Raw genomic sequence first — 15,891 nt, 5'->3', positions numbered from 1 at the left:
CAATAATTCTTGAAACAATATTTTTCTCCCTGCTTCTTTCCATGAAACCATTTTTTTTTTTTACTAATTAAGGAAATAATCCACCTCCATCACAACCTCAATGTGTCACGTTGTCTTACTGTTGTACGATAAGCCATTAAAGTTACAATTAATTTGGAGCAATAAACAACCTTTATTCTGCTACACGTGTACAGTGCATGATAGCTTCTTCTAGATCTGACTCAGTGTCACTTCGCTGTTACCTTGAAAGCATATTTGCGGTTAATGTGGTCATCAGGCTCAACCGGTGCGATGACATAACTGGGCAGAGGGATGCTCCCGAGCACCGTTTCCTCTCGGCTGTCTGTGAAGTAAACACACACAAACACAGAATATTGTTGCAGGCATTCAAAACGACATGTAATCCTGCCAAGTTCTTTTACGATGTTTACGAGTGACTTCCGATTTATGAGCGGCGGGGAAATTAGCGAGGCATAATTCACGGCTGACTCTTGTGTCTACGAGGCCACGTGGCAGCATGTGGCACGGTGTGGCATGTGGTTTATCTATTATTCAGCATGATTAATGGAGCAGAGGAGGTAGCTGTTATGGCAACACAAGCAGAGATTACATCCCATAGTAAAAAAAAAGTCAAGTTAATAAGGAAGGAGAAGTTGGAAGGGAGAGAAAGCCGGGGAGAGTAAGATACGTCGTACGACAAATTACAGCGTGCCATTAATCAAAATGACAGCAGAGGAGATCACTAAGGGCTCGTGTGTCTAATTTCAGTCCATTTTGATTTTTGGTCTATTAAAGTCTGACTGAGTGAACTTTTCACAGACTCACCTTTGTAGTAAAACAAGCAGTAGTCCGACAAAACAAACCACTTCCGTTTCCACAGCCGCATTCCAGAGCTGTCCTGGAGGTGAAGGAGGAAACGCAACACACAGTGGATTTGGAAATCCTCCTCACAGGAACACACTTTAATTCACATTTTTAATTAAAAAGTGGAGTTTGGGAGAAGTGTGCTTGTTAGCATTAAGCGGGGGGTTCAGGGGAGAGGCTCTGTGCGTAACATTAGAACAGTCATTTAATTTCTTTATTTTCACTCAGCATTGGGCCCAAAACTGCAACCTCTACATTTAACTGGGATTGTGTGATTAAAGGGGTTTTGTAAAGACAATCTGAGCTTGAAATCAAAAACATGAAAGAGGGAACCACAGAATAAGCACAATGAACCACTAATAGTAGAAACACAACAGTGATGTTTATCTGAATCATAACAACAGTTTCGCTCCTTGAATGACAGTTATCTGTGGTTATGTGACTGATAGCCCACAGTGAGACGGATCTGAACATGTGTTTTTGATGGAACAGGTCTGTCTTTCGGACTAACAATACGAGTGTAGGAACCTGAGCTCACCTGTTTGTAGAGCCAGCCTCTTACTACCACTGGGATGTTGAGGTTTCTTTTAATAGCCTGATCCCTCTTGCCAAAACTGTGAACTTTCCCCGAACCTCTGGAGCCCTGCAGGAGCCAAAAAAAAGAACAATTAATTGTGTAGTGGCAAGCCCATTGATTTTGCTTACATAAAATAACGTACAGTAATTAATAGAGTAATATTGTGTTTGCATTGGCACTGCCCTCCACAGTGCAAGGAAAACAACTGCAACATTTTAGTACATGAAAAGACTAACAGTCTTTCAAATAGTAAAACAGCTTTCTTTCCTGGAACGTCCTCCTTTCAACATCCTTAAAGAGAAAAGGAAATACCAACTGGCTATTCCTGTGGCCCTTTGTATCCACTTATAATTACGCGTATTTTTAGACAAGGTCAGTGCTTTTCTCAGGTACATTTCTACGGAAATAGGTTTAGCTGTGGGGCTGACCAGCTGGCTGAAAGAGGACAAAAATGTGGAGGGAGCAAATAAGGATAACTGATAAGTTATGCAGAGTAAAAAATATGGCACATTCAAAAATAAAAAAACACTACAGGTAGCAAAAAATATTTTTAAAAAGTATTTTTAAAGATGTTTGCAGCAAAAATGTCTGCGATCACTGAGAAAATAACAAAAAAAATTATCATACTTAAAAATTACTGAAAGGTCTATGGACACAAATAGAGATGAATGAGATAATGGACTCTAGAATAAAACCAATTCATCAATATGAGCAATAACAGTCATCAAAAGAGCTATTACAGCAAGTCCCTAAAAGAAACATTTGATTAGCTATGCTAAATGTGCAACAAGACAACCTGAAGAAAACTTGTTATTCTGTCTTAAGATGAATGATGATATCACAGTTTAAGATTTTTAAGCTTCTGCAGTAAAAATTAGGACACAAGTAGAGCATCCTGAACAAAAAACAAAAAGCAGCTGAATTCTCTCTAAAGAAAACCACTGATGCTCACCTTTGACCCTGAGGTGACATCCACTGCTGCTGTGGTCACAGCCTTGGGGGACTCTGTGACCATGCCGGGAGATCTCTGATTGGCCGCTGACTTGGACATACGGGATTCTAACCTACAGGTGAGAAGGATACACGGTGCAGAAGATCAGTGACAAGAAACACCGAAGCACCGAAGAGGGATGTTTCTTCTCAATTCCTCCTGACAAGCTCCAGACATGCAGTGAAACAGAGCGCACTGGTGCTGAGCTTTCAGATATAAAGGATATGACTATTTCCTGACACCAACGTGAGAACTTGTCACAGCCAATGGCTTGGGAGTGGATGCACAAACCGTGACAGCAACAACACCCCAGTAAGACTTGGACTGACATTCACCCCAGGGCACACATCTCTGTACACAAACACACAGAAAACAAGCCAAAACAAACCAAAGAAGAGCAGAAGCCTGGTGTTAAACTGATGTTAATGGATCTCACACTCACACTGTTTTTGGACAGGCGACAAGGACGCCACCTCACATTTCCTCATAACATCATCACATTGGTATGGATCAGAAGAGTCAACATGGAAGAAATACATCACAGGCCATTTCAGGTTCAGTGACAAGCTGGTGTCAAATAACACCTGTTAGTGTTGCAGACGAGGCCATTAGAAAGATTTTAACAATGTATTTTGAGACTCAGCCAACCGTAACCAGCACATATCTATTGCTGAACAACAACGAGTGTTTGGCCTCGATGGGAAATTTACCAAAGAAATACGGTGGAATAAAGAAAACATCTTTGTTGCTGCTGCATTGTTATGGACATGACAGATGGAAAATTGTGCAATGCATACGAAAAGAGGCCTGCTGTGTGTTGAACTGTGTAGCATAATATTCATGCAACCTTTTGGAAAGGAGTTATAGTTTGAGGGTAAATTCATGATTTATGAATGAACACATATTTATGTTAAGATATTATCATTTCACAACAGCGGGTGTTTTTCTTTCTGAACAAGGGCTTCAAAGTTAGAATCATTGTTGGTGCAATCATCAGAAAGTCTCATTCTGATTTACCATGGTGTTTCTTAAACATAAGGTCGTTCCTGCAGGATCTGCCCCAAACTCTTCAGTGTTTTACCTCCCTGCTGTGTCATTACCATATGAACATTTTTCTTCTGTTACCTACTGTGGGGTATTTAGCTGTGACTGATGCCTTCTGAACAACTACCCGAGGAGAGAAAATGAGAAATAATGTCAAAGCACATCTTACTAACAGCACTGTATCTATGCTCATTTGTGTGATGCCTCATGCATATATGTAGATGTTCAGCAACTATAAAACAATAAAAAGGACAAACTAATACGAAACGCTACACGCTGTCATCCACCAGCCTCCACTTGCAGCCACCAGCAGATTGTAATAACACACTGGTTATAATTATTGCCTCTTTACAAGATCTTACATCATGCCTTTTCAAACACTTGCATCATATCTTCTAAACACAGAACTTGTTTAATATGAGCAGTTTAAAAGTATAGAACAATGAGACAGTAAGGCAGCCTAATAATTACAGAAGGTTTAATAACCGCTGACAACAACCCAGAGCTTGATGTCTCTGTATCTCAAGTACAATGTGCATAAACAAATTTAAGAGTAGTGGATGCAATTTGCATAAAATATGAATGTGACAGTAAACATAAGAAATGTCGGCCCCTTAATGATACTGGAAATTCCTATTTTTAAGTGGGGAATGACAGCTTAAATTAGTTTAAACTTAATGAATATATGTTAGAATGTCATTTTTTGCCAACATTTTAAATAAAGGGGTGTAATTAGGCATTTTTCTGCCCGTGTGTGCCACCATTTGAAGAACGTTTTTTCTGTATTGTGATTTGTGCTAAAAAAAAAAAAAGGAGATGCAGCAAAGATGATGAAAAACCTGGAGAGGACCAGGTCTAAGAGGCTTCTTAGGCCAATTAAGATTAAATGCAGGTACAACATTTTATTTACCCAGAAATCCTGCAGATCTCTGGTTGAATCATATTCTAAAGATGCTACTCTGGTAGGTTACATGAAACCAAAATTACAGAAGTCACCGTTATGCCCCTCAGACCATCTCTGAAAATAACTATTTGGTTATATAACACAATTTTCTGCGGTAAGAATTTGGGGAAAAAAATTCATTTTAAGCAAGAAGACAGGCAGCAGTCAGTGACAATAAACATAAGGTGTGCCAGCTGCAGTGGTCAATCAATAGTCACTTATAGTCCAGAAGTCCAGATGGCCTAACATGCACCCCTCCGCCCACAACAAAATGCCACTCGATTTTTTTTAACCTTTATGATGCCCTAAATGAGACTTTGAGAGGTAACAGTAAAATAACTCATTCCCACTATAACTTTTTTATGTTTTACTTTACCCAGAAATGCGATATTTTCCACATATTTTTTTGGTTCTTTTATACCGAAAATTGACAAAGCTATAGTAGCCATTTCAATCATGGCAATCACAACATATTATATATCATATAAAAGCTTGGAATCTCTTTTTTACAAATATAATCATATTGTTCTTGTATTTTCATTTCAATAGAAATGATATATGATAAATGACAGCATGTATCAGAGTTAACTTATTCACGGAAATTTTTAATATCAGCAAATCAAATTGTATTCTAAATATATTTCTGTCAACTTTTTTATTGATATAGAGTATATTGCTCATAGAATGTATTCTGTATTGCAGATCTGCACTATAATGTCATGTATTGCAATGTTTTGTTGCTTACAACTATTGACTTAGTGCATTATCTTTGGATTCATTTTTGATCACTTTTCGTTCCTTTTGTTCTTCTTACTTTAAGCCATGTTCTGGCTTAGTTAAGGATGTTTCAAAGGCTTTCCAGTAAATGATGAGGATCCATCATGGGTGGAACCAGCAGATTTCACTAAATATTAGATTTTACCCAAGGAGTGGCAGATATAATGTACATTGTTACGTAAAAAAAAATCTCTTTGAGCATGAGCATTTTTTGACCTTGTCAAATTTTTGGGACATTATGTTTCAACTTCACATTTCAATTTCTGTTTTGTATTCAAAATTTGATTTTAACAACACTGAATCTCATATTTACACATCTATTTACAATCCGTATTGAAGTCGGTGCTCAGCATCACATGTTGTCTGCTTTATACTGAGCTGTAGCAACATGACTTGCATTAATTGTCCAACCTGTTCCCCACAATCCACTCATATTCACTCTCTCAGGCCTAGAAAATACCCCATATCACTTCCTAAGAAGGTATAAGGTGGGGCAGCCACTGCAGCACTTTCAAAGCTCATCTGCAGCTGGTCCAACACTATAACGTTCAATATTTGGCAGAACCTGATCTTCCATTAGGAAACAATATGTGACCTGACAACACTGACACAAACCTCCAGCGTCCACAAAAGGGGTTAAAAGTTGTACTAACGCTGTTGTTTTTTCCTACTTCGTGTGCCGCACTGCACTTGACCTGGGGAAAAGTTAGATAAGGCATGTCAGAGTCTCGAGCAAAAAGTACTGGTGGAACAAAAGGAGAAAAAAAAGTGAGGCCACAGTGGAACAAAACTTACAGTATCTGCACTCACAGCTTGGACTGCAGCCAGCATTTTTACAGGATGTTTCTGTCGAATCGAGGGGCTCTGCTGTTTTATGTGAAGCTTTCACACTGTTTACCACCACTGTCATTGGAACAGTTCCCCAGGAGATTTGTTGTGGCATGTGGATGATATTTCACATCGAGTAGAGTGGAAGCGGGAAAGTCACTCAGCTCTATCACTCCTTGCTTCTCCTTCTATGATGGAAAATGAAGGCATATTTAACATTTTAAGTCCTTTTAGGCAGTGGGTGTGCATGGGGGCAGTTAATGAATCGATCAGAGCATAATAATCTATAACTGAGTCACAGGCTGATCGACCTCTCTGTGGAGGGAGGGCCTCCTCAAGCTCTCTTCCCTGCTCTGTCCTCAATTCAATACAGATCCCCAGGGAAGACACCAAGTTTCTTCTAACTCTGAAGTGAGTCAGTGATTTGGGAAAGCAACCCACTTTCTAGTCTCACATTGTTATAAGCAGAATGAGTCCCGTAACATCGCCATGCCAAGGAACAGGACTGCAGTGCTATATAGTCACAGAGAGGTCAAACCTGCATCGCAAACATAAAACCAACTGCACTCCAGCTGTCACACATTACTCTAAAGTCTACAGCAGAATTTTAACCAGGAAGGTGGAAAAAACAGGTGCAAGAATATGCAGACAAAGTAAATATAATTAGGTCCAGAAAAAAAACAAAGAGCAGAAGTAGCCTCAAAAAGAATTCCACGTCTTTACATGTGGATGCGTTTACTTGTCTCAAGAAGTGCAATCAGCTTGTTAAAACTGTAGAGGTAGAGATGTTGTGATGAGGTGCTTGTACCTGCTGTCACAGTTTTGACAATTTAATCCGTCTCTTAGTTCCTCAACCTTTTTTAAGTATAAAACTGAATTTTGTCCATGATAGATACAACACAGTGTGGTTTGCATAAATAGAAGAATTCCATGAGATCATTTAAATTACTGTGTGACTGTAACCTCAAAGTTTCATATTTCTTTACTTCTACTTTTCTCTTTATGGGCCAAACTACTGCAATCTACACACATAATTCATCATCATAAATTATGCTGCTTGTAGGTTTACTTAAAAACTGAATGCAGGTGAAGTATAACAGTGTATAACTGGTGTTTTAATCTTCTGAAGCCCGAAAGCTGCCACCAGGTTTACCAGGCATTTTGTCTTAAAATAAATCCCCAGAATAACTTTTTTTTTTTTTATCAGAAACTGGAAAAAGAGAAAGAATCTGTAGATTCTGCACTTTCCATCCATCCTTGAACTACTCATGGAAAATTGGAAAATTCAACTAGATAACACTCTCAAATCACATTGTTTCATCAGCGTCACTTTATTCTACATGATGATGATGAGGATGATGATGATGATGGCGATGATGATGTTGATGGTGAGTTGGGTGGGGGTTAGAGTCAGCGAAGGTGGGCCCGTCTGTCTTTGTATGTTTATCTCTGTAGTTAGTTGTTTTTTTTTCCTTGTATTGTTGTATTGTAATGTTTTTGTGATGGTGAGTGGGGGGTTGGAAATTTAAAAGCTTTTGCTTCATCCATCCCCTTTTCAAACCAAGATATAATTTTATGTCTGTTGTCAAAAGAGCTGTGTGCAGGTTTGAAATAAATTTACTGAACTGAACTGAACATGTCAAATTCTGCAAAAATGAAACATTTACTCTAACCAGATTCTGGATAAAACTAAATATTCTGGGCTGCTTGGTAGAGCTGTGAAGCTATTGAGTCACCTGAGATCATCAGTGACATTACAAAAATTCAGGGACTTTTGAGCTGAGCTGCAGACTGTTTACACAGAGGAAGCAAGTATGAAAACAAATTTAAAATGTAGTTTAATATCTACAGTATGTAGAGTCATTTTATCCCCGTACTGGTAGTTTAAGTGGGTTGTGGGCATGGTGATTCCATTATTTTTTTTGAAAATGTTTTGTAGAATAATAATCAAAGAAAATTAATTTCTGTTTGTCTTTTTTTTGAGGATTTATGACATTATAACTTTATGCTGTTCCCATAGACTTTATACTGCAGGTGAAATAAGGTGCAGTGAGTAAAAATGTAACAGGAGTAAAAAATGCAGAGAAACTGTGCAATATCACTAAAATTTTAAACTAAATTATATCATCTTGTAATGTTTTTGGTTTTTTTTAGGTTTCGGTGTTGGTTATTTGCTCCTATGTATAATTAAAAACAAATAAGTCAGACTACATTGAAGCAAAATACAATCTCAGTGAAACAAAGTACCTGAGGTGGTAAACAGTAAGCATAATGCTTCTATTGGTTCAGCTCAACAGTTAAAACAGTGTACCATGTGCATGAAATATACTTTATTGATAAGAAGACAAGATTTTAACATGCTGAATATGGATGCTATGACTGGGTTGCTTAAACTTGACTTTCCCTTTACGTGACATCTTTTCTGTGTTGTTGTGGGCGGGGCAGAAAGCTGTAGTATTCTTACTATGACGAGCTTTAGATTATGACTGTCATTCTATCACTGTTGAAAACACAGAAGCGAGGCAACCATAATTTTAAACCCCCTTGATGGTACAAATCCATGGCTCAACACGAGTGACCGAAGGATGACGGCGAGTTTCAAAAGAACTGGAGGACAGTGAAGGATTGAGATGAACTTCAATCGCTTTTGTGTTGCTTTAACAGAACAGATTTTAAATTCTTTGAATGCGAGAGGCCACATGCTTGTCCTTCAACATGCTTCAGCCTCGAGTGGAATCTTGGCTGTGCACGATCGTCTTACACCAGCAGCTTAAATACGATCAGACACCTGCTGCCTTATATTGTGCTCTAAACCTGCCATACAGCCTTGATGGCTTTGCAGGATGAGATTTACTAATGACATAAAATGACTATAAATCCAACTTTCATGGCATGACAATATGTGCACTATGGCAGTAAATGAAAACAATGCAGTTTTGCCATTTCAATGAAATACTCCAAAAATTAGTGAATGCACACTCAGATTTCTGTTTTCATAACTTGATAAAACACTGACGGAAAAATCTCTGATGGACCTGAATAAGCTCCCTGATAAAATAAAGTCAGAGGCATGTTCACAAGACAGATTAATAACTCCATAAGCATCGTCAAAAGCATGTGTAAGCTTCATTTGCATCAATACCATTGATTCTATTAGAACAATAATTTAAAGAAGTATGCAAAAAGCTTCCAAGATCAGAATCCATGAAAGCAGTGAATAAATTCTGTTGTTTTTTTGTGTTTTCTTTCAAAAGTGACAGTACCCATCCTTTGGAGCTCTGACAATGACTGCGGCTCATTTTCCCGTTGAACAGTTCACTGAAAAGTCGACTGTTTGACTCTGCTTGTTTGTGCAGGATAGACATCCTCCCACTCCTCTCATGATATGATTCGAGGAGAGTGAAAATAGAGATTGAAGGGCTTATTTCCCAGTCCATTTCTGAATTCCCATGACACAATCTTGCACCAACACCCGAAAAGACAAGCTCACCTGTTTTGTAGTGTGTATTCTGTGTTGTCTGGGGAAATCTGTCCAGTCACAGGATGCCGAAACGATGTAGCTCTCAGGTTGTGGCTGCAGGACGGAGAAAGAAACAACACCGAGGGATAGAACAAAATGAGTATCAAGTCATTAATCATTTTCTTGCCTGATGAACTCCCTGCACATCTGTGTTTCTGTGCTTCAATCCGGCTGCTGGTTGAGGATGCAAAACCACATGAAGTTTCTCAGCTTACAATGACGCCTCAGTTAACAGCAAAAAACCCTATGGTAGCACTTCAGTGAGCCACAGCTCATATTCTTTTACAAAAAGTGTCGGACTCAGCACTATCCCTAAGCCAGCTCAACAGGCTTTATTGATTTCAATTAGATGGGGCCATTCATTGCTTTAACTAGAGCATAGACGCATGTTGCTGTCATATGATGCTGGTGCTGAGAGGATTGAAATTTTACGACATGACCACGTTTGTATTCGTTGTTCTCCATTGTTTAGTTACATGTGACTAATGTTTGCGCTATTTCATTTCAGTTTTACAGCAAAATATCATAAAATTCCAGAAAACATTCAGTCATGTCAATAGTTTTCAGTTGAAATATTGTTCAAATCTATACTGTCAAACCAAACTGACATATTGTAGCCCTGGATGAACCTTTGGTTTCACACATGCTGTACTTTGATGATAGTTCTCCGCCTTAATCTCTGGTGCATCTATTCATTGCTGAAGCCTGTCATCTAACAACCACAGCAGGCAAAGCTTCAATCACTCACTGCTTTTCTGTTCAGGTTCTCTCAGGAAAAGTTAGTTGCCACTTGTCCTTAATACTGCTGTTTATTATCCCCTCAAACTGTGACTTCCTTTCGGATTCTGCTGGCTCTTGAATTTTTAGTGCAATATGTTCACTCTTATTTTGTAGCTTCTAAAGGAGTTTTATAAAAGAAACACAGTAAAAAGAAATCTGCATTGCATTTTATATTACTAATATCTGGCAGAAAAGACGTGTGAGCTCGTTGCTCTGATAAAAACTGAAGCTTTCTGTCATAGTGTATATTAAGTCTCGGTCCCATTCAGGTTGGCTAAAAGACTGCGGGCAATAATATGTTTAAGTACAAAATTATGCTTTCAACCCTCCTTTTGTTAGTGATTATTTAATTTCCCCTGACCCTCCTTTCTTTCCCCTTATCACCACCTTACACACCATTCCTCCACAGAAGCTGAAAAATACTGTGCACCAGCCTGTAATAAAAACACAAAGTAAATACTGCTGCACCGAGGCTAAACACACATGCCGCTTCTTCATAAAAATGCACACAGGCACAGATAAACAAACGGCTGAGATAAACATGTTTACACTATCTTCACTTAAAGTGTACCAAGAGTAAATACATGACTATATATCAAGCAGTAAGGGGTGAATCCTCTGAAGGACAGCTGCTACAAGGTACTATAAAGCTGCAGAGCGCTACAAGCAGAAGGTGGTTCCTCACTGCATCACCATGAAGCAAAGGGAGGGGAAACAAACCGAGCAGGGAGGAAAGATTTATGAGTTGACATTTCAACAAAGTTCAGAGGAGATGATGCAATTCTGCACAGACAGAAAACATAACATAAGATCTAAAAAAAATACTTAAAATCTACACATACATTCATGGGGGTGTACACATGCATCCCCACAAACATACACACAGTGACAGGCTTAGCCGGGCTCGTTCCCGGTAACAATTCATAATTTCCTGAGCTGCACCGGGCACATCGAGCACTGCACCAGCTTCCCCTGTTAATTAGGAATCTGCATTCTTTGAGGCTTTTGTTTCAGCCGCATTATTTCTGAACTATTTGTCATGGAATTTGCAGCATCCCCAGTTAACGTACAAACACTGCAGCACAGAAGGTCTGTTTGTTTGCCGAAAACTAGTTTCCATTAGAGCTTGTGACAGCGCTGTCCCAAAGGAGAACATACACCCCTGCTGTACGAGAGCAACCACAGTGCCTTCTAGATGATGTTGTGGAGAAACAGCTTTGTTCTTAGAATTTCAAGCCGCAAATATGGTGTCATGACTACTTAAACTGTGGCTTATTATCATACAAATACATCATGAGAAGTGAAAAACAAAACTTAGAAAAATCACATTGCAGTCATGTCAAAGGATGCTCCAGATCAAGTCGGCTCCCTTCCCAAGTTACCAAATGTGGTCATACAGCGGTGCGGGACACATTATATTGTGAATGATGGTTTATTAGTAGCAGACTTAAAGAAATCTCCCCCCTCACTTGAAATATTTTGTGTCACAGTACACTTTTCCTGACAGAACTTCTCTGTTTGTCACAAATCAAGGCAAACATGGTACAGTATGCAGGAGCATGAACCATCAGGTCAAGTAGAGTTTCTGTTTCTGTCCAGCCAGATAAAGATGATGAACGGTGACTGGCATCTCTGCTTGGAAAGAGCTTCAAGGAGACATCTCTCAGTGCCTCAGTTTAGCCTAAAAAGGGGTGGCTTTAATTTAAAAGTGTTTGTTTTGTGAACCAAACTTTGTCCTAATGCACAGATCCTTCCAGCAGCAAATTATTATTTTACACTAACTGAACTGAGTTTGATTTAAATTAGGAAAAGTCAGCTGGCAAAGTTCACTGTGAAGAGCTAGTAACCTGAATGGTAGTCTGGTTTTTATTTTAGCTAAAGCCTCTCCTAAGAAATGTTTGGAAACAGCAGCACTGCAACTCAGTTCATAAGAGCATTCTCCCTCTCTCTCTCTCAGTGCTGCAACAACTGCAGTCCCAGTCCCTGCCTCAGCCCTGACATGCCACACTGATTTTTTTCCAGCAAAACAAGAGGTTCAGGGTAATTCCTGTCCAACGCAAGTGTTAAGTCTTCACAGCAGGGGCATCAGGGGCAAAGCTCAGTGGGGTGAACACCTTTCTCTCTCGCTCTCTCTTTCTTTCTCACACCAACTGAAACATATCGAGGCTCCAAACTGCTCCATAACTTACATCTACTGCAAGACAAGGATCACAAAATCCACCTACAACCTCAACTCCTGCATCTTATTACATGACTAATACTTAGACAAGAATCCAAGTGGAAAACAGAATATTTCCCAAACTGTTCCTACTAAAAGCCCAGATCTCTTCTCTGCCTCTGTTAACTCTTTCCTTGCCCTGTTCACACATAGTGAAGGTAGTCTCACCTGTTGTGAGATTGTGAATCATCACGAATCAGCTGCTAGACTCGCCGTGGTAGCTGCAGGTCATGGAAATCCTCTCGGCATTACTGTGGCAGGTGGAAGACGCAGAGACCGTCCCTCAGAGCAGCTGGTATCTACACAGAGCCGAGTAAAGTGGAGCCAGCCGGATGTGGGCTGAAGGGGGAGCTCTTTATCTCCACTTTCTCCTACTTAAGTGTGCTGCCTCGGTTTCACACCACTCCTGCTGGGCGGATGGTAAAGATTCATCTCCCACCCATGAGGGGAGTGCCTCAGTTGCTTATCAGATCCTCCTCCCTTTGCATTTTCTTCTCCCTGCTCTCCACTTCTACTTCCCTCTTTCTCAGAATGAAGTCTCTTTCACAAAAATGGAAAAAAAAGTGATGTAGCTGCGTGTTAAAGTGGCTGGACATATCAGTACATCAGTCATCAGTGTAGTCATGAGGAAAACATCCTCTGTCTTAATGTTTAGATGGATTTTGGCTAGTGTTTGTCACGCAGGTATACTACTTATATCCTTAGATTGACAGCTTTGCAATGAAAAGAACAAAAGATGTTAGGGTGTTTTGCTTTTTCTCAGTTATCAGTAAGATAATCTCCTTGTTTGTCATTTGCACTCCACAGTACTAAATAATTCTTCCGTGTAGATTTTCTAGGTTTACATCAAGAAACAATAAGCAGTCAGGCACTGGACTGGATTGGTTTAGATTGGGATTCAGCTATTCAAGTACTGACCAAAACATTCATAATAAACACAAGATCAATCAGACTTCACTATTTAAACAAGGATCTAGAGAAATATTGCAGCTTGTAAAAGACATGACCTCTTGAATTTCTTGGGCCCCTTCAAGGGCAACTGAGAGCGTCTCCTTTTTGAAGTACCGGTTCAACACTAACATTGACCTGTGACTTCTGCTAAGAGGGAATTGAAACTAATCCTGGGGAATGCAGACCAAGAGAACAGGTGGTACCAACATACTGCAAGCCTATGGTATATATTCAATCTGACAGACAACAGGGATTGGTGACAATAGAGGTATAGAGTTTACTGTTTCACTTCTCATTTTCGTTTCATCCACACACACATAATTTAGAAACTGTGCGGTTCAATGGCTCTTCTCTTGAATTGAAATACATTCAGACACTGTAGTACATTAAAAAGGAAGACAGAAATGAGAGCTCTTATATTGAGAGCTCTCATTTCTTAGGGTGACTATACTCGGCGCTGTGAATACCAGCAAGACGAAGAGCGTTCTTGTCTCTCTCCATGTGGCCTTCGTAGGAAGTTTTGCAGTATCAATGTGGTGTCTAAAAACCGTGGAAGAATCATGTGGGGCGCCAGCTGCCAGAGAGGCCATATAAGGATTGCTGCAATTTCTGCTACTTGGTTTCCTTCTCTGTGGATGGGGCAAGCTGATGCAAACTGAAACTTACTAAGAAACAAAATGTCTCGCCTTGTCCATTCCACAAAGACGTCTTATTGCTGTGCATAGTGTTGCAATACGGTGTTGTGCGATGTGGGGGAAAGTTTATAATGCCTTAAAATATATATAAATAATAAAATAAATGTGGTCATTACTTCGCGGATTTTCATCTATCGCGAGGGGGGTCCTGAAATGCATCCCCGGCGATAGACGAGGCGCCACTGTACTGCAGTTCAGTGTATTGTATAATGCTAGCGTGAGTTAATAGTTGTAGATTATTTTTTTGTAGGTTCTCATGCACACAGCTTTTGTGGGTGTAAATGAAACACGACAGTAGGGGGGAGGTTTTTTGTCGAGGCTGCCATTTGTTTTGGTCTGAGATGTTACTCATACAGCACCTTTAAATGTTGAAGTTAATTCATGTGTTATCATTAGCCACTGGAAACTTTTAACGTCACACCGCAAGGTATGCAAGCTAGTGAGCATGGCATCACCACTGCATTTCTCTCCCACATAGCCGTGTTCAAAAGAAACACTGACGTAAATGCTGACTTGATTGCTCAGGCGTCCACCGATTCATGATAAAGCTACAACAACCACAGCAGGTCAATGTAAATCCATCCCTAAAGCCACTCTAGTATAATAAATGTCACACTGTACTCTGGTATTTGACCTCAAATTCTACGTCTGAGTGAAGTAAAACACAAATCAATGCACTGCAATTCTGGTAATCACAAGATAACAGCAGTCATTTAATTTAGTCTGGCTGCTGACTTAATTTCCCGACCAATGCAATTAGCCCTAATGAATGTATCATTAATTTCAGCAAGTTGTTTGTGCGCAGATGATATGTTTCTGTGGGATCCAAAGCTGAAGATAAAAGCAAATCAAAGAAGGGCTGCAGATATGCTCACATGACGGCTCCAAACTTTCACTGAACTCTGTAATGACGGTCGTTTGTGGGCACACAACCCCCCAGGCGATGTGAATGCGATACCGCGTGTGACAGGACATTACATCACGAGACAGAGATACCATAGACCTTCACAAACGCCCTGTAGCATCCCGGGCCTGGGAGGCAAAAAATAATTAAGCCTTAATAACAGTGGTTTGTGCACAGTATCCAGAAGCAGGGAGCCATTAAGGAGATAAGCATTCTGTAGCAGGATTTCCACATGTTGACTGACCTTTATCAGTTTCATAGAGGAGCACTGCAGCCGCCCTGCTCAGCCTCATTTCCCTGACATTTGTGGAAGAATTATCTTGGCAGTCTCTCCAAAGAGTTATTGGGAGATTCCACTGTGATTCAGTATGGAAATGAGGGAAACCAGCTTAACACTGACTGACTAGATTTTCCCTCTCATTGCACTCGTTCACAACGATCATCATCAGATTCATTGTTTAGAAATGCAGCAAGCTGAGCTGACAGTATGAGACAGTGATTGCAACCCCGCTGAAAGACAGCGGCACATTCATGCAGTCCAAAAAAGGATAAATGAAACAGGAAGACCTTGGTTCAGACTCTGCTTTTATGGCACTTGTAGTCATCCAGCAAACCACTCAAGCAGCACCGGGTGACAACAGGCTCCAACAGGCCCGATGCAGAGCAGGAACAGGTGCAAAGACTTGCCAGCGTCTGAACCTCCGTCTGACAAAAAGGACTGGCAGAAATTGAAAGAGCTGTCACCTTATTAACATTCAACACACACACACAGAGTTCTGACACAGCACATTACATTGCA

The 15,891-nt window shown here is 40.0% G+C and overlaps 1 protein-coding gene across 1 annotated transcript in view; it reads right to left on the bottom strand.

Annotated features, from left to right (window-relative positions):
* The window catches only part of plekha7b (pleckstrin homology domain containing, family A member 7b), a 74,741-nt gene that overhangs the window by 31,894 nt on the left and 26,956 nt on the right, over positions 1 to 15,891 (bottom strand). Inside the window, 5 exon segments of the mRNA XM_022192257.2 lie at positions 243 to 343; positions 826 to 898; positions 1,403 to 1,507; positions 2,394 to 2,505; positions 9,515 to 9,598. Of these exon segments, the coding sequence (XP_022047949.2) occupies positions 243 to 343; positions 826 to 898; positions 1,403 to 1,507; positions 2,394 to 2,505; positions 9,515 to 9,598 (475 nt within the window).

This window comes from Acanthochromis polyacanthus, chromosome 2 (genome assembly GCF_021347895.1).
Source record: "Acanthochromis polyacanthus isolate Apoly-LR-REF ecotype Palm Island chromosome 2, KAUST_Apoly_ChrSc, whole genome shotgun sequence".
Taxonomy (NCBI): domain Eukaryota; kingdom Metazoa; phylum Chordata; class Actinopteri; family Pomacentridae; genus Acanthochromis; species Acanthochromis polyacanthus.
The sequence above is the reverse complement of the archived record's forward strand: the minus strand, read 5'-3'. Positions and strand labels throughout refer to the sequence as shown.